The sequence below is a fragment of the Abramis brama genome, assembly GCF_963993115.1.
Source record: "Abramis brama genome assembly, chromosome: 10".
Taxonomy (NCBI): domain Eukaryota; kingdom Metazoa; phylum Chordata; class Actinopteri; order Cypriniformes; family Leuciscidae; genus Abramis; species Abramis brama.
The window spans coordinates 3,505,001-3,523,232 of NC_139972.1; the positions used below are offsets into that span (position 1 = coordinate 3,505,001).

Genomic DNA, 18,232 nt, shown 5'->3' on the forward strand with positions numbered 1-18,232 from the left:
GTAATTATATCAAAGGGAGATAAACAACTGAATATTACGGGATGCAAACTTGTAAAATTTAAGTGAAATTTGCTTTGAGTTAAGTTTATTTGTCATATATGCAAATGTCAAAGACAGTTTGTACATTGAATTGCATTTGGTTGAGGCTTAGAAAGAATGCCTGAATGAGGAATGTCTGTGTATTTTGAGTGTAAATGCTTTTTTCTATATTACTCTTATATAGGGTTTGTATACAGAAGATTTAAAAATGTATTTGTAAATGTATCTTTTGTATAAATAATAAAGCAATGTTAACTGGATGTGATGTGCGTAAATTATTACCTATACAGACTAATTTATCAAATAAGTGATAGATTTTTAAAACAAGTAGAAAATGTGTTTATGGTAGCTAACGTCATTTACACAATTGAAATCAACATTTTAACGTTAGGAAAGCAAACCAATTGCGTTGATTTTCTGTTATAGTTTTGAATGGCGTGTCTGACGTTGATTCAGCGTTAATTCGATGAGCAAATGATGCCGGATCAACGTCGGAGATCAACGTTGTTTCGATGTCACGAGAAACGTCGTTTCCACGTTGTTTCGATGTCAGTTTGCTATCTGGGAAACCTATTTCATATCATACAGATGTGATCAAACAAAGTCCTCTTTATGATTTATTATCAGGAACTCTGCTTTGCAGAAAGATAAATGAGTGACAAAACTGAACAAATGAAGGCAAGAATGAACAAATAAAAAGAATGAATTAAACTAAAGAGAGAGAGAAAAAAATTAATTAACCAAAGAATATACAAATCAATAAATTAACACAGATAAAAACAAACAAAAAAGACGCAAGAGCTTTGTTTGTGCAAAAAATAAATAAACATAATTTACCACTTTATTTACAAAATATTCTCAAACGCGCGTTCACTCACAGCTCTCATACGCATGCGTCGTGGTGCTCTCGTGAACGCGCGTCTCTGTTCACGTCTCTCTCTCTCACACACACACACACACACACACACATAGAAAGTGAAAGTAAGTTCTCCTACCGCCATTTTGAGCAGATACAATAAGAATAAGAAAGAGCATCAAACGGTTTTAACGTTGAAGAAGGAATGTATCTTTATTAAAGCTGGAGGATTTGAGAAACTGTGTCTTGTAAAAGTTTGATCAAGGTGAGTGTTCATGTGACTTTCTTATATTAACATGAATCTCTGGAGGGCATTTTAAGTGATTGCTTGTTTGATATAAAATCTTTAATTACGGGTTTCTTTCACTTCAAGATTTGCGTTTCGTGATGTCTGTGATTCTTAAGAAGTTTGACGGCATATGTGTAAACCAGGGGCGTCACTAGGCCCTTTTTAGGGGGGCTAAACTTCTGCCCAGCCCCCCTAAAAAATATTTGATTAACACATTTTTGATCGCTTCAGTCCCCTTTAAAAAAACTCATTTGAAACGGCGGCAAGCTGCGTCAAGTTTCGGCTCCTCCCCTTATCTGAGTCTGCTTGGATTTAGCGCATTTTTCAATCTGCAGTGGCGCCGAGCAGAGCGAACATCAGAGAGTACAAGGTGTGTCGTGAGTGCATTTATTGATAGATCGCTATGATATTACATCTGCATCGGTGCAGTTCTTTGTCATAAATGCATTGCAGTTTACATAATGTAATGTTACTGGAGCATTGGGAGCAACACGGGACGGTTCGGTTTCTCATCCAATACCAATACGTTTCGCTGCGTTCACCTTCAGCCCTTATCACAGTGTGATAGTTGTTTTTTATTCCTACAAAAATGAAGCAATTAACACCCATGAAAACATACTTTAGAAAACGATCATGATTTATTTTAATTTACTTTTTAACATAACATATTTAAAATCATATTTATTTTAAACCGATTTAAACATATTGCCAATAGACAATTACATTAATAGGCCTACATGTTTAGCTGGTTAGTTAAATGATTTGAAATTAAATAGATTTTCACAGGGTGACTTGATGAATAACCAACCGTATTGTTGATTATAAAGGCTAAAAAGCTTAAAAAATAAAATAATTTATATTTCATTGTAGATGGACTTAGTTACCTAGCTTTCCTGGTAGCTTTGTCTGAGAAAATGATTCATAAATCAACCTATCAGTTGACCCTATGTTTACTTTCTTCACTGACAGACAAAAATAAAAAGCCTATATCAGTCAAAGCTCAGCTTTAGGAGGGGAAGAGACAGAGCAAGATAAAAACAAGAGAAAAAGAGTGTGATGCTGATGAGGTGAGAAAAAAACAGCTGCCCGCACATGGTTTTAAAGCTATTGTCATCCAATTTTTTTGGCCTTTAAAACATCTTAAAATGCACATATGTAGATCAGAGAAATCAAAATTTTCGCGGGGGAGCATGCCCCCGAACCCCCCTAAATACCTCACATTCGGTACCTTAGTGATTATAAAACCGTGCCATATGCATGTTACTGGATGAATGAATGAAACTAGTTAATAATGAGCATTAGACCATAAACTATACTATACATAACTTTTTTTTTTTTTTACATCATACCCTCATTGGGGGCTGAGCCCCCCTAAAATGAAAATCCTAGAATCACCCCTGGTGTAAACATGTATAGGCCTAGGTGTAGCAGTCGATTCTGTTCCCTACCGGAATTCCTGTTCCCTTTACGCAATCATACTACAAATCATGCGTAGTTGCCTAGTTACCATATGTACCATCAGAACTGGATATGAGCCCTAGAGAGTAACATGCATAGATATCATATAAAGGCCCATAGGTAAAGGCCTTATATGATATCTATGGTAACATGAGCAAGAAGCACAACTGTACGGGAAGCCAAAAGGTTAAAAAAGGATTGTATTTTTTCCCGAAATTTAAGCGTTTTTTTTTTTTTTTTTTTTTTTTTAGAAGCGAGTTTTTCCCCATCTGCCAATTAAATCCAGATCATTTCTTTTCAAATTTAAAACGTTATTACCGATTTCAATGTAATGTTTATTAAGGCTTTGATTACAGACAAGCCTAGCGGAAGACTATTTGAACCACTATCACGTCACAGGTGCTTTTAATGTCACATTTTATGAAAGAAATAATGTTATAGAAATAAATTATTTTGAAAGACTGATTTTCGAGTAGGTTTAACCAAAGTGAAAATGAAGGGAAAAATAAACAAACTCCAAAAACAATGGCTTCATAATTTAGTTATTTATTGCAAGAAGCACATTTGTATTCATCCTCTGTGGATGGATTGCCCACACACTTTATTTTAAATTGTTAAGTGGAACCATCGCCCACAGTCATCACAGGCAATCTGTAAAAAATAAAAATATATATATATTTTTTTTAAATAAATATAAATGTAAGAGTAACAATTTTAAAAAAGGGGTTTAAAGCAATAGTCCATTCATGATTATTTTGTGTATGCTACACCAACCAAAAATACTCAGCCATAGTTACCCAAAGAACATCTGCAGAGTCATCAAAAATTTCTGCCTCTCCACAAAAGTGGCACAGGTCACTTAGGTTATCTATGTGGTACAGTAGAACACTAATGAAAGTGATGCACACATCCAAAAGCACGTCAATAACATTCATGAGTTTATAAAGCCATACCAGATTGGCGGAGCAGAGTTAAAGCAATCTCCATTCTGAATCGTGTTATGTCTTGTAGCTCATTGGAGAAGTCAATTGTGGTGTTTTGCAGAATGTGTTCTGCAAACTGAGGAAGAAACAGGAAAAATGAACTAAGCATCATCCCATTTTAATGAACATTTAATATTTGCTACAATGCTATAATGACACACCTTCAAAGCGAACACACCGCATGAAATAGCATCCCTCTGAAGTGGGTGAGGCAAGCTTTCACACTCCCAGTTTGAAACTGAAATACCTTTAGCCATCATCAGGGCTCTAAAAACAAGATAGGTTCTTTCAAGCATACAGTACATATTACACAATAACACTACATATGATTGTGGTGCATGAAAAATACCTTGTCGTCTCCAAACACTTTCTTCTTGAGGTCTTACTCTCCAATTGAGTCAAGCAGAATGTTTTTTTGTTGGGATGGGTATATAGCCTAAGCAACATGCAAAAATATCCAGACCACACGATAGGGGTATATTATTGCTAATCAGTATTAAGGGGAAAAAGGGAAAACTCAAGTGAAACAGTTCTATACCACAAATACTTACAACTAGGAACCAGTGGTGGCCCTCATTTACAATGCCCACTATGACCTCATAGTTTGCTGGATCCAACTAAAAAACAAACAAAAAAAAACATTATATAATATACACATACAAACGAATGTACACAAAGCCCTGAACAAAATGGGCATTTACACAAGTAATAAAATGCAAAATAAATGAAATTTGCAGGACACCTTGAGCCTTTCATGTTTTCCCTTCCACATGTCTGTCATGGCAAACGTGTCCATATGGAATGCCTTGCCCGGTGTAGTCAAATTGTGCTCCCTCACTTTCAGGGACAGATATGCATTTATAACCTTTACAAACATTGCAAAATTAAACATTAATACAAAATATTAACATAGCAGATGAAAGGCTTATCTGTCAAAATCAATGAAATGTTTACCTCACTCTCCAACTCCCTTCCAGGGCCAATCTGTAGGTCTTTGTAAAATAATTTGTATGGTCCCACTCTGGAGAGCAGTCATTTCCAGACCAGGCACTTTTGATACCTATACAGAGGACAACCAAAGACAGCACTGCACCTACCACCTCACCAATATATTAGAAATCAGACTAATATTGATCTATTATAAGATCTGACTTTACATCAACACTTACAGCCATGCACTGCATCTGTGGTGTCAGCTGGTACCTCTGTCATCATTGTAGGGGTGTGGGACACAGGAGAGGAAAGTGGCATTTTCATTGATAAGTTCAATGGAGACAGGGGAGAGGATCTAGTAGATTTGGTTCCAATTGATAAGTCAATTGGTGAGGATGGAGGTGATGGTGGGGGCTGGTTTTCATGTGACTTGGTGATGGTGAGGTCTACAGGTGTGAGTGAAGGATATGACGTTTCTTGATGTGCTCTTTTATAGTTGTGGTTCTTGGCTGATTCTATGGGGTATCCTGGGTGTGTCTTCTTTAAATGGTTTGAGGTGGTCAGTGTTTATTTTGGGGAATATCTTGCCATTTTCATCCCTTAAATCTGCGCTTTTTTCTTGCAAATGGATAATTTCATACAGTCCCAACCAGCTGCGCTCAAGCTTGCCCCCTTTCCTCTGCTGGCTCCGTATGTTTTTTCGTAGGACCTTCTGCCCTACAAAAAATGGTGCCTGATTTGCCACCTTCTGTCTCCTGTCCTGTTTTGTTCGTACATTTTTTTTTACAATGCTTTCCATTTTCTCCTTCAGAGAAATAGCCTTTGATATGGTGTCCTCTGCTATCACAGATTCCACTGTGCTGTTGACCTTTTCAGAAACATTGAAGATTGAAGTTATTTCACCAACTTGTAATTGATACTACATGATATTGATATGAAACAATGCAAATTATCACATACCTCATATGTCTCTGGCACCTCAAAAGGATATCGTGCCTCCATGCCGAACATTAAAAAGAATGGTGAGAACCTGGTTGTCAGCTGTGTCTTGGATCTAAGACCAAACATTACCGCATCTAGGTACTCGTCCCATTTTTCTGGTCTTGTATCCACTAGTTTACACAAGGCTCTGGAGTCATGACCAAAAGAAATTGAAAGTTATGCGTAAACAATTTTCAAAGACACCAATATTTCTCTGAATATTGCATTCTACCAAAGCAACCCGTTAATGAAGGTTCACCTCTGAATGGTTCCATTTAATTTTTCCACGAGCCCGTTTGTTTGTGGATGGTATGGGGCACAGAGGCTTCTCTCCACATTGAGGAAGGCACAGAGCTCTTCATTGATCTGTTTCCAAATCATACATTAACATTAATCTACAAAAAAACAAATGTGTGAAACCATTAAATTCTCGTGCAGATTGAATGTAGTTCATTCAACAAACTACAAACCAGGGCTGCGTTTCCCAAAAGAATCGTAAGCCTAGATCGTAAAAACGATCGTACGACTGATCTTAATATTACGGTCTGTTTCCCAAAAACATCGTAACTTAAGTAGCACTTGAAAATCATCGTAGATCTACGAGTGCTCTGGAGTAATCGTAAATCCCTAAGTGCGTCGTAAGAAGACAATGTGATTATAATATAAGGTTTTGATTGTACTTTATTGTACAATTTATTACTTTATTATTATTATTTTTGGTTAAATTAATGTATAAATAAAATAATTAAAAAGGTCAGAAAACAAAACAAAATATAGAAATAATTGAATCTAATAATTTTAATCAAAATTAAATGACTGAACAAAAAAATAAATAAAAGATGTGATATGCTTCAAAGACTGGGAAAAATAGGAAAAAATCTGACAATGACTTGCTGATATGCACGAAAACCAGCCATGTATTGGGCATTTCTTGGTTGGCCATCATGTGGTCCCATGCCATCTTTGTCCTCCTAGTCCTCCACCACCTCTTCATCTTATTCCTCCCTGTTAAGTAAGGACACACTCATATGCCCTGACAACAACTACAAACATTCTCAAACTGCTGAGGTGTTGTGGCTACAGTCTGGACAACTGAAGATGGAGGCTGAGGCCTGGGAGGGTTGTTTGGAGGACTAGGAGATGGTAGGTGCCTGGAGATGGCAGATTAAGCTGATGAAGGACCTGACTCAGGCTCAGGTTGAGTTACCTCTACTCCTCCATGGATGTCAGTACCACCACAAATGCCATCTGAAGCACTTGTGCCAAGTATTGACAAGGCCTTTTCTTCCTCTGCTATGAGAAGGGGGGACTCATTGGTCCCACCACCTGTTTTATTAAATGTTGACCTCTGCAGAGCCCTTTTCCTTTTAGCAAGGCTGGCAAAGTCCTGCCACTTCTTCCTGACCTCCTTTTAATGCCACTAGTTGCAGTCAGTTTTCTAACAAAATCACAGATTTTTATGGTTCTGTTTATTTGTATGACTTCCCTTAAACCTGCTGAAAAGAATGTTTGTATAGCTCCACCTCCTCTAAAATGACATTAATCTCCTCTTTTTAAAAAAAAAAAGTATTTTCTTTTGCTTTTTGTTTTTTTGGTTCAGCCATTTTGCTGGTGTAGGTTTGCTGGTAAGCACTTGTAGGTTTGTGCTTTTATAGATTATTGGCCTCGTAGAAAATGCACATTAGTTGAAAACAGTTAGGTTAAACATTTCAAAATACAAGCGTGTGCTACAATTACGAGCATTTCAGCACTTGACAAACGGACAGCGACTCTTAAGTAGCACTGAAAGCACAGCTGCGTGCGATCGTGCTAAGTGCATTTTTGTGAAACGCACGTGAAATGAACACGAGCGTTCGTAAAGTCACTCGTAGAAAATCCTTGTAAGTGCTAAGATCCATCGTTATCTGGAAACACAGCCCTGGTTTACAAACTCAGTGCCTTGGTCAGTTAGTATTCTCTTTGGTGCCCCAAACCTGTAGACAAAATGTATAATGCAGCGCGAGACAACTGCCGCAGATTTATTGGGAATTGCATATGCCTCGGACCATTTAGTATAATAGTCAACGAGGACACAAATGTACTCATTTCCCTGGTTTGTTTTGGTGACTTTCCCCACTAAATCCATGCCCAGCAGTTCCAGAGGCTTATCCACCTTAAAATTAAAATAGCACAATAAATACATTTACATTATGTGAACTCATGAAATACCAGTCTCAAAACCCATGCACATCTGTGGACAAGCTTACACATATTGGGATGTACTTGGGCTCCTGCTTGATGGACAGTCTGCTGAATTGGCACTGGGCACATTGCAAAACCTGATGTTCAGAAATAAGCACATGAGAAATGCATTCCAAAACATAATCCATTTGTATGTTTCACAGCAAAGTTAAAAGGGAATAATTTAGTATTTACCCATTTATCGATGTCCACCCCCATTCCAGGCCAGTAGAACCGTGCTGAAATGGCAAGCTTTGTTTGTGCTCCGTAGGGGCTGGCGTGGACTTCTGGGAATATTTGGTTGGCCTCTTTTTGTCCAACAACCACTTTTTTCCTCAAACCCATACTATTTTTTGAGGAGATGTAGTAAAGTTGGCCATCTATTGAAATAGCTTTATTGTTAGTAAAATCTAAACAATAACCTGCAAGGACGTTCTTAAGGCACAATGAAAGAAATAGGCTTATTTAAACTGAAATTGCAGGATAGGTGATTTTTTATGTGGAGTTATCTAAAGTTATCTCCACTGTCAAGAATAATTATAATTTAGAATAGATTACTTACCATAAATTTGGAAATTGGAGGAACGTCTGCGAATCACATATTTATGGTCTTTTTTTATCCCAAATGGGTATGTGCCTTGCGTTTTATAGCTCATGATTTCCTCAAACATTTTTGGATCCATTGTTGGAATGTGCCAGCAAGAATAGAGATTCAGGTGACAATGTTGTGTGGTCATCTCCCCAATTTATAACACCATTTATTAACTTGATTAATTGATTGATTTAGGCTAATTATTGCCCTCTGAAATGGGTAATTAATTACTGAATGTTATGTTGCAACCATGTATCTTGCATGTGAAAAATATTAAAGAAGGTAATAATGGCAATATATGGTTTTATTCATATTTATTTATTTAGTTTTATTTCATACATGGAACATAAAAGGTGTCAATTTCCCTTGTGACAATAATATGAGGAACTCTTTTTCTCATGTGTATTTTGGTGACATTTAAAATATTGTTAATACATTTTGTATACTGTTTACAAAGTTGTATATCATAAACCTCTCATCTCTGACGTTTTGCAATCTTTATAAATAATAATAAGACCATAATATGAGGCATTGAGTTTGGACATAAACACGGTCAGATAAGGCAATTTGTATATGGGCAAAATTCAACTGAATATATTCAGACATAATACAAAAACTATGAACAAGTGCAAGATTAATTCAATTCACAAAAATATTACTGGAGTGTGAGAACCATTTTATTATGCTGCAGTGTAGCAAGACAATTAAATGTTGCGCCAATGCTTTTGGCCTTTTTCGCTTTCTGTACATCCAGCTGTGCTTTGATACGCATGCGCTGTTAAAGGGATAGTTCGCCCAAAAATTATATTTAAGCCATGATTTACTCACCCTCAAGCCGTTCGAGATGCATATTTCAATCTTTTTTCAGACGAACACATTTTCAGTTATTTTAGAAAATGTCTTAGATCTTTCAGTGGTTATAATGTGAAGCAATGGGGTCCAGCAGATTCAAGTCGCAAAATGTGCATGCATCCTTCACAAAAATAATCCATCCGGCTCCAGGGGGATAAACGAAGGCCTTCTGAGGGTAATCCGTGCGGTTTTGTCGTAAAAATATACATATTTAAAACTTTATAAACGAAAATAACTGGCTTCCGGTGGCGGTCGGCGCGCGTTCATGGAGATGAATGACGTCGTGACGTAGAGCGAACGTAGAGTTTTTTTTGCTCTGCTCTCTGGCTGCGCTGTCACGCTCGTTCTACGTCACGACCCTTCCTGCGGTACGTCCTACGTCATATGCCAGCAACCATCTCCATGAACGCGCACCGACCGCCACCGGAAGCCAGTTATTTTCGTTTATAAAGTTTTAAATATGTATTTACGACAAAACTGCACGGATTACCCTCAGAAGGCCTTCGTTTATCCCCCTGGAGCCGGATGGATTATTTTTGTGAAGGATGCATGCACATTTTGCGACTTGAATCTGCTGGACCCCATTGCTTCACATTATAACCACTGAAAGATCTAAGACATTTTCTAAAATAACTGAAAATGTGTTCGTCTGAAAAAAGATTGACATATGCATCTCGAACGGCTTGAGGGTGAGTAAATCATGGCTTAAATATCATTTTTGGGCGAACTATCCCTTTAAGGTCCCATGGTGTTCCACCGGAAAGGAAGGGACTTAGGCTCTCGAACTTTTTTTTATCTAGTTATCACTGGACTACTTCGCTCTCGCATCTCCCAAAAGTTTCTTTTTTTAGTTTTCTTGACCCATTTTAATGGTTTAATTAAATTGTTATAACCAATTATATAAAATGTAATGATTTAAGCAAAACTTTCTTCAAAGTTAAACCAAACTTTTATTCTGACGGGTTGCCGTGTAGACCTTTTGAGTCTCTCTGTGTTTTATGATATGACGATAGTTTTTCTCAAATGAAGCTAAAATGCTGCTGAAGTGACTCTCGCGTGAGTGAGAGCGGCTGTGTTGATGAAGTGCATTAATGTCCTCATATAGACTGAAAACATCGCGAGTGTGTGCCTCAGTGTGTAGGTGTGTGTGAGAGTGTGTGGTAAATGAAACAGCGCGTCTGTGCCATTCATTCACAGAGACACGCAGAACATACATGATAGTCTTTATGCGGTTTAATATTGATACTGGTCTATATCGCAATTTTATTTAAGTTTACTGACCTACTTTTCATCTAAAGGTAACTAAGTGACCACCGGAAGTGCGAATACACTGCCTGGCGATTTTGAACGTTCCGAAACCAGGAAATGAGATAAAGGCCTATTTAAGGTTTAATCGAAAATCATTTAATTTAGTGTGTGAATGTTTCTTCATTCAGAGTCAGTGGAGGAGATCAAACTCATCAGATTCTCCTGTATCTTCATCATGGCTGATTCACAAGGATCCAGAGATGGAGATTTTCCTCCAGGATGCAGGTACTTTCAACAAACACTGTTATTGTATTCAGTCACAGAAAAAGGGTTTCCCACCCCACAGACACACAGATCAAATACAGTGTACAGAATTATTATTATTATTTTTGCCTGTGTTTTTTGTTTTAAAACTAACATGAAATATTAAATAAATAAAAAATCATAAAGTTTCTTCAAAGTGCTTTTTGATGAAAGATGAATGTTTATATTGATATGGTTCAACTCATAAAGAATGAACACAGTAATCTAAAGGATTAAACTGAATCTGTTCTCTGTTCCAGTTCAGTCCAGCAGAAGAGCTCAAACCCAGAGTCCAGCTGTGTGTCTGTGAAGAGTGACTGGTCTATGGATCATCCACTATATTTTAAGATTGGAGACAAACGGCCTGATCTCAGGTATATTATTTCTATAAAAAGTTATGCTTATAGTATTTGATTTTTATGAAATCATTATTTATATACAGCAGTTTAATGATCTTAAGTTCAAATCCTGTAAGTTTCAGTCTATTAAAGGGGTTGATTTTGATTTGACTTTTCTAACTTTAGTTAGTGTGTAATGTTGCTGTTTGAGCATAAACAACATCTGTAAAGTTACAACGCTCAAAGTTCAAAGCAAAGGAAGATATTTGCTTTTAAAGAAATCATTTTTTAAGGACTACAACAAGCGTCTGGTAGGGACTAGGGCTGAACGATTTTGGAAAATAATCGAATTGCTATTTTTTTTCCCAATATTGCGATTACATTTAAGTTCTTTATCTTCTGTATTATTCAACAAAGACAAGCAATAAATCATTGTATAGTAGGGATGGGAATCTTTAGGCACCTCATGATCTACTTTTTTTCTTAATTAATCTTATTAATAACACTTAAAATCTTTATTTAATTACATGTGTAATTATACGTATTTTAAAAATAATTATTAAAAAAACATGTTACATGTTAAGAATTTTAAACAGGCTATATAAACTAATATAGCTTCAAAATATAAAAGCTAGTAAATAATAAAGAGGAACAAAAAAACAAACATATTATTAAAGCTGCAAGCAGCGATGAAAGGGCCCTCGCACCCGTGCCATCGTCACTCGGTGGCTTTAGGAAGACAGAGCATGGTTGGGCAATGTGCATTTAAGGAGGTATAGTAGTTGCTAGCATGTTTAGTATGTTTCTAGCATGCTTAGTACACAATAGTTATGTGGTTAGTTCTGCATTACTGTTTTAACCATGTCAGTTTTTGTTGCCAGTAGGTGGGGCTATGTCTATATCTGAATATCGCTATGTAGATGTGTTCAGTGCAGGACTTTTATTAAACGTGTGAAGTTTGGGGCAGATTGGACATTGTATGCTTGAGTTACAGCAAATTCCTATTTAATTGCAGTAATAGCATGCTTTAGCACTTAGCTAAGTGTTTGCTAGCATGTTTTAGCATGTTTCTAGTATGTTGTTAGCATGTTTAGCACTTGCTGGCACTTTTTTATATGTTATCAGGAGTTCACAACAGGGTTAAACATGCCACTTCCTGTTGCCAGCAGGTGGCGCTATGACTGTAACTGAATATGTGCATGGTCATGAGTTCAGGACAAAACGCTTATCAAAAGTGTGAAGTTTGGCGCAGATTGGACATTGCCTTCTTGAGTAACAACAACATCCTGTTTCATTGAATTAGCATGCTTTAGCACTTAGCTAAGTATTGCTAGCATGTTTTAACATGTTTCTAGCATGTTTATAAGACAATGGCATTTTTAACATGTTGCTAGAACGGCATCAACGTGTTAAACATGACACTTCCTGTTACCAGTAGGTGGCGCTATTACTATAACTGAATATTCTCATGTAGATGTGTTCAGGCCATGACTCTTATCAAACGTGTGAAGTTTCGGGCAGATTGGACATTCCGTGCCTGAGTTACAGCCAATTCCTATTTAATTGCAGTAATAGCGAGCTTTAGCACTTAGCTAAGTGTTTGCTAGCATGTTTTAGCATGTTTCTAGTATGTTGTTAGCATGTTTAGCACTTGCTGGCACTTTTTTATATGTTATCAGGAGTTCACAACAGTGTTAAACATGCCACTTCCTGTTGCCAGCAGGTGGCGCTATGACTGTAACTGAATATGAGCATGGTCATGTGTTTAGGACAGAACGCTTATCAAAAATGTGAAGTTTGGCGCAGATTGGACATTGCCTTCTTGAGTAACAACAACATCCTGTTTCATTGAATTAGCATGCTTTAGCACTTAGCTAAGTATTGCTAGCATGTTTTAACATGTTTCTAGCATGTTTAGAAGTCAATGGCATTTTTAACATGTTGCTAGAACGGCATTAACGTGTTAAACACTAGGTGGCGCTATTACTATAACTGAATATTATCATGTAGATGTGTTCAGGCCTTGACTCTTATCAAACGTGTGAAGTTTGGGGCAGATTGGACATTCCGTGCCTGAGTTACAGCAAATTCCTATTTAATTGCAGTAATAGCATGCTTTAGCACTTAGTTAAGTGTTTGCTAGCATGTTTTAGCTTCTAGTATGTTGTTAGCATGTTTAGCACTTGCTGGCACTTTTTTATATGTTATCAGGAGTCCACAACAGTGTTTAACATGTCACTTCCTGTTGCCAGCAGGTGGCGCTATAAATGTAACTGAATATGAGCATGGTCATGTGTTCAGGACAGAACGCTTATCAAAAGTGTGAAGTTTGGCGCAGATTGGACATTGCCTTCTTGAGTAACAACAACATCCTGTTTCATTGAATTAGCATGCTTTAGCACTTAGCTAAGTATTGCTAGCATGTTTTAACATGTTTCTAGCATTTTTAGAACTCAATGGCATTTTTAACATGTTGCTAGAACAGCATCAACGTGTTAAACATGTCACTTCCTGTTGCCAGTAGGTGGCGCTATTACAATAACTGAATTTGAGCATGGACATGTGTTCAGGCCATGATTCTTATCAAACGTGTGAAGTTTGGGGCAGATTGGACATTCCATGCCTGAGTTACAGCAAATTCCTATTCAATTGCAGTAATAGCATGCTTTAACACTTAGCTAAGTGTTTGCTAGCATGTTTTAGCATGTTTCTAGTATGTTGTTAGCATGTTTAGCACTTGCTGGCACTTTTTTATATGTTATTAGGAGTCCACAACAGTGTTAAACATGTCACTTCCTGTTGCCAGCAGGTGGCGCTATGACTATAAATGAATATGAGCATGGTCATGTGTTCAGGACAGAATGCTTATCAAACGTGTGAAGTTTGGGGCAGATTGGACATTCCATGCCTGAGTTACAGCAACTTCCTGTTTCATGGCGAAACATCGAAATTTGTCAGGCCGCCGAGGACCTGCCCTTCAACGAAAACTCAAGATCTTCGCAATTTAACGTCGCAAAGGCCTTAAGATTATACTCACCAAATTTGAAGATGATCAGATTAAAACTGTAGGAGGAGTTCGTTAAAGTACGAGGCCTGAAAATGGCAAAAACTGCACAAAAATCTGAGAGGAAGTTCAAAATGGCTGACTTCCTGTTGTGTTTAGGGCTATGCTCCAAGAGACTTTTTTGTAGGTATTAGGTCATTACATGTATGTACCGAATTTCGTGCACGTACGTGGAACGTTGCGGGAGGCGCACTCCGTTGAACTTTTATAGGTGGCGCTATCGAGCCATTTTGCCCCGTCCAATTCTGAAACCTTTATCAGATGTAAATTTTCGCCAGTTCTGACGCGTGTGCAAAGTTTTGTGAGTTTTCGAGCATGTTTAGGCCCTCAAAAATGCAATTAAATGCGGAGAAGAATAATAATAAATATAGCTGCGAGCAGCGATTACGGGCCCAAGCCGGTGGCACCGCAACCCCGGTGCCTTTAGGTAACTAAAGGCACCGGGGTTGCGGTGCCACCGGCTTGGGCCCGTAATCGCTGCTCGCAGCTATATTTTTTATTATTATTATTTTTTTTCTACTTCTCGGGGATGGCTTTGGCCCTCCATCGCTGCTCGCAGCTATATTTATATATATATATATATATATATATATATATATATATATATATATATATATATATATATACACACACACACACACACACACACACACATATATATATATATATAAGACAGAAAATATTACTTGTCTTACCTTATTCTGATTTTATGATACACTCAAAATATTCCACAACAAATCCTTTAAATTTAATGTAAAAATAAAAACAAAAGTAAGCAGTGCTGGTCTCACGTAACCCTCTCATTAGAATCAAAAAGTTTCAATATTTGCGATGTATTTGGATGCTAAACTATTCTTTATTATAGGCTTTGTACTTCACTCGTGTTCCAATATCGATGGAAAAAAATCATCCTCTTCACACGCGCAAAAACATCACAGTGGAGCTCTGCTTACTGTGAATGGTACAAATTGTACCACTGACTATTTAAACAGAGCAGTGTAATTCGTTTATGTTAGGTTGACTATTTTTATTATTATATTGTATTAGGGCTATAATAAACAGGCTGCGATGTCAAGATTGCAATTCTGGAATGTGTGTGTGTGTGTAACGCGGTTGCGGTTGAACAGTGGACACAAAAACATAAATAAAATGTTTTAGTTAATTCCTACATCCATAGGAATACATTGAAAATGCTCGCTCTACTCCGCACCATTATCAATGTCTGTGCGGACGTCTGTATTTTACTAGTATATAGTATACTATAGTTAGCGATTTAAAAGCCCTCAGCAGTGTCACACGTGGGAAAATTTTATCACAGTCACATCCCTAATATATTTATATATAAATACAATAGGCCAACCTGAAAGAGAATTTTACTTGCCCGACCAGAGTATATCCTGATTAGAACGTCAATAACAAAAAAATAACTTGGGAATCACTAAAACGAGAGATTATTCTAATTTCATTGCATTCATTTTAAGTTGCAATCAGCAGTTAATAATAAATGTATTACTGATCAATGGTAACAAGGTTGCACTGCTGAGGCTCATGCAGCTTCTCCAGGAGAATTGTAAACAAATGAGCGCAGCACACAAAAAAGCAACCCAGTTAACAACATACTGACTATAAAAATTACAAATATGGAGTTTTTATATATTTTATAACATATGATAGAGTTAAGCAACCTCACTTGACGAGTAGGCAACTATTTCCTGAATACAATCACGATTGAAACTGTGACATTGATTTCATACAACAGGTTAATAAACAGTTACAATTAAGTCACTTACATTTTAGATGCAATATTGACTGTTTTTGTTCTGTTTCAGCAGCAAAAATAGTTAAACAAAGATCACAGCAGAACCATCGCGCATCTCACAGCAACTTGTTTTCTCATTACTGAATGATTCAGCATTTTGAACGAATCGGTTGACTCAAAGATTCAATGACCAATCCATAAACATCTGTCTCAATCATGAATGACTCAGTCATTCGAACGAATCGTTTGAACGAATTAATTAATGACTCGCTCATTAAGACGATCGCCTGGCGACACCTAATGGCGGTTTAGTGTTATGTTTAAAAGTATCATTCTTTCCAACGTGTGTGCACCATTATCAATGTCTGTGCGGACGTCTTTACTTTCACTTTTATATTAGCGATTTAAAAGCACCCGCTCGTGTCACACATCGATTAACCAATGGGAAAATATCCTCACAGTCATATACCTAATAAATTTATATTTAAATACAATAGGCCTACCTAGTAAAACGTTTTATATACTATTTTGATATCCTTTTGGACACAAGAGGGCAGTATAGCCCTATGTTTGCTTTTTTTGTTGAACCAAATAGCACTAAATAGCCTGTTCATAACTTTTTCATACTTCTTGAATTGCAAAAACAGAATAAAATGGGTTTAGTTCTAATATTTGTATAATTTTATATAAAAATAAATGGTGCATAATTACATTTTTAGAAGTTATGAGATGTTTCCTGCTTCCTTTTTGACATTAATTTAATCCCTCGCCATAGCAAAACCGTTTGAGATATTCAATATCCGTTCACAATTTAGCATCTTTAATGTATTTTCATCATGTTGAAAAAGTTTGGTGGGAATAAAATAAATATTTTAAGAGGAGTGGCTAAAAATTCAGAGGCTGATTTTGCAAAAAAATCCACATTCAGACCAAAATATCTGACTTCCTCATGGCCGGAGCTAATGAATGTAAATTAGAAAGTTGTCCGGCTTGATGAGAACAATATACAAACTATTTTTTTTTTACTGTAGTTAAAACTAACCCCCCCACTTTTGTCAAAAACATTTTGAAAGTGACACACTTCCTGCTGCCAGTTGGTGGCGCTATAACTTTGACTCACAATAGTTACATCCATCTGATCAGCCTCTTACCACGAACACACTGCTGAAGTGTCATCAAGATCAGTTAATGTGTGCAGAAGTTATACCACTTCGTGTTTCTCTTTTCTCGCCATAAATTCGTGTCCTCGCCACGGCCAAACCGTTCGAGATATCAAAAATCCGTCCGCAATTTAGCATCCTCAATGTCTTGACTTCATGCTGACCGAGTTTGGAGGTGATTGGATGAATTCTCTAGGAGGAGTACATCAAATTCCACAGCATGCGTTTTTCAAACAACCCATAATAGCCGACTTCCTGTTGGGCGGAGCTAATAACTTAGAGTGCGGAAGTTGTTCGGCCTGATGAGATCTATATGTGTACCGAGTTTCATATTAATTCATGCAAGCGTGTTTGAAATATGGACCAAGTTTTCGGACCCCGTTCAAGGGGGCGCTGTCGAGCCCCCCTGCCACGCCCAGGTACCAGCTTCAGTCCGGCCCTGATGGCCGCAGGTTCTGACCTGTGTGAAAAGTTTCAAGAGTTTTTGAGCACGTTAAGGGCCCCAAAAGCCCCTGAAACCTTGAAAAACAAAGATTAAATGGAATAGACAAATCCCCCCCACCCTCTCCACACACACACACACACAGAGAGAGAGAGAGAGAAAATTCTCCAGAAAATCCACATTCAAACCAAAATATCTGACTTCCTGTTGGTCTGAGCTAATGACAATAAATTAGAAAGTTGTCCGGCCTGATGAGAACAATATACGTACCAAGTTTTGCGATTCTAGGAAAAACTAAGCCCCCATTTTTGGCTAAAGGTGGCGCTACTGAGCCATTCCACCACGCCCATTTCTGAAACTTTGCACATGTCTACTGGATAATAAATGTGATGTGTCTGTCGAGTTTCATGCAATTTCAAGTATGTTAAGAGTCTCAAAAGCTTAAAAAAAGAATATTAAAGTTTGAAGCATTGCCACGGCAACAGTATCTAAGATATCAATAATCCTTTCACAGGTCTACATCTGCCGTGTGTCTACATTATACACATAAAGTTTGAAGCAAATCGGGTAAAAATAAGAGAGTGATTTCAAAGCATTTTGAAAGTGACAAACTTCCTGCTGCCAGTTGGTGGCGCTATAACTTTGACTCACAATAGTCACATCCATGTGATCGGCCTCTTACAACGAACACACTGCTGAAGTTTCATCAAGATCA

At 37.3% G+C, this 18,232-nt stretch overlaps 4 protein-coding genes across 12 annotated transcripts in view; 2 read left to right on the plus strand and 2 right to left on the minus strand.

Annotated features, from left to right (window-relative positions):
• Positions 1 to 18,232, minus strand: part of LOC311091393 (uncharacterized protein) — a 354,781-nt gene that overhangs the window by 253,034 nt on the left and 83,515 nt on the right. The window lies entirely within an intron of this gene.
• LOC311091343 (uncharacterized protein) overlaps positions 1 to 18,232 on the plus strand; it is a 530,654-nt gene that overhangs the window by 240,110 nt on the left and 272,312 nt on the right. The window lies entirely within an intron of this gene.
• LOC311091398 (uncharacterized protein) overlaps positions 1 to 18,232 on the minus strand; it is a 171,044-nt gene that overhangs the window by 4,819 nt on the left and 147,993 nt on the right. The gene's annotated exons all lie outside the window — the stretch shown is intronic.
• The window catches only part of LOC311091399 (uncharacterized protein), a 116,571-nt gene continuing 108,522 nt past the window's right edge, over positions 10,184 to 18,232 (plus strand). The window contains exons 1-2 of the mRNA XM_084127352.1: positions 10,184 to 10,736; positions 11,015 to 11,128. Of these exons, the coding sequence (XP_083983478.1) occupies positions 10,624 to 10,736; positions 11,015 to 11,128 (227 nt within the window). The 5' untranslated portion in view covers positions 10,184 to 10,623. The remainder of the gene's footprint in view (positions 10,737 to 11,014; positions 11,129 to 18,232) is intronic.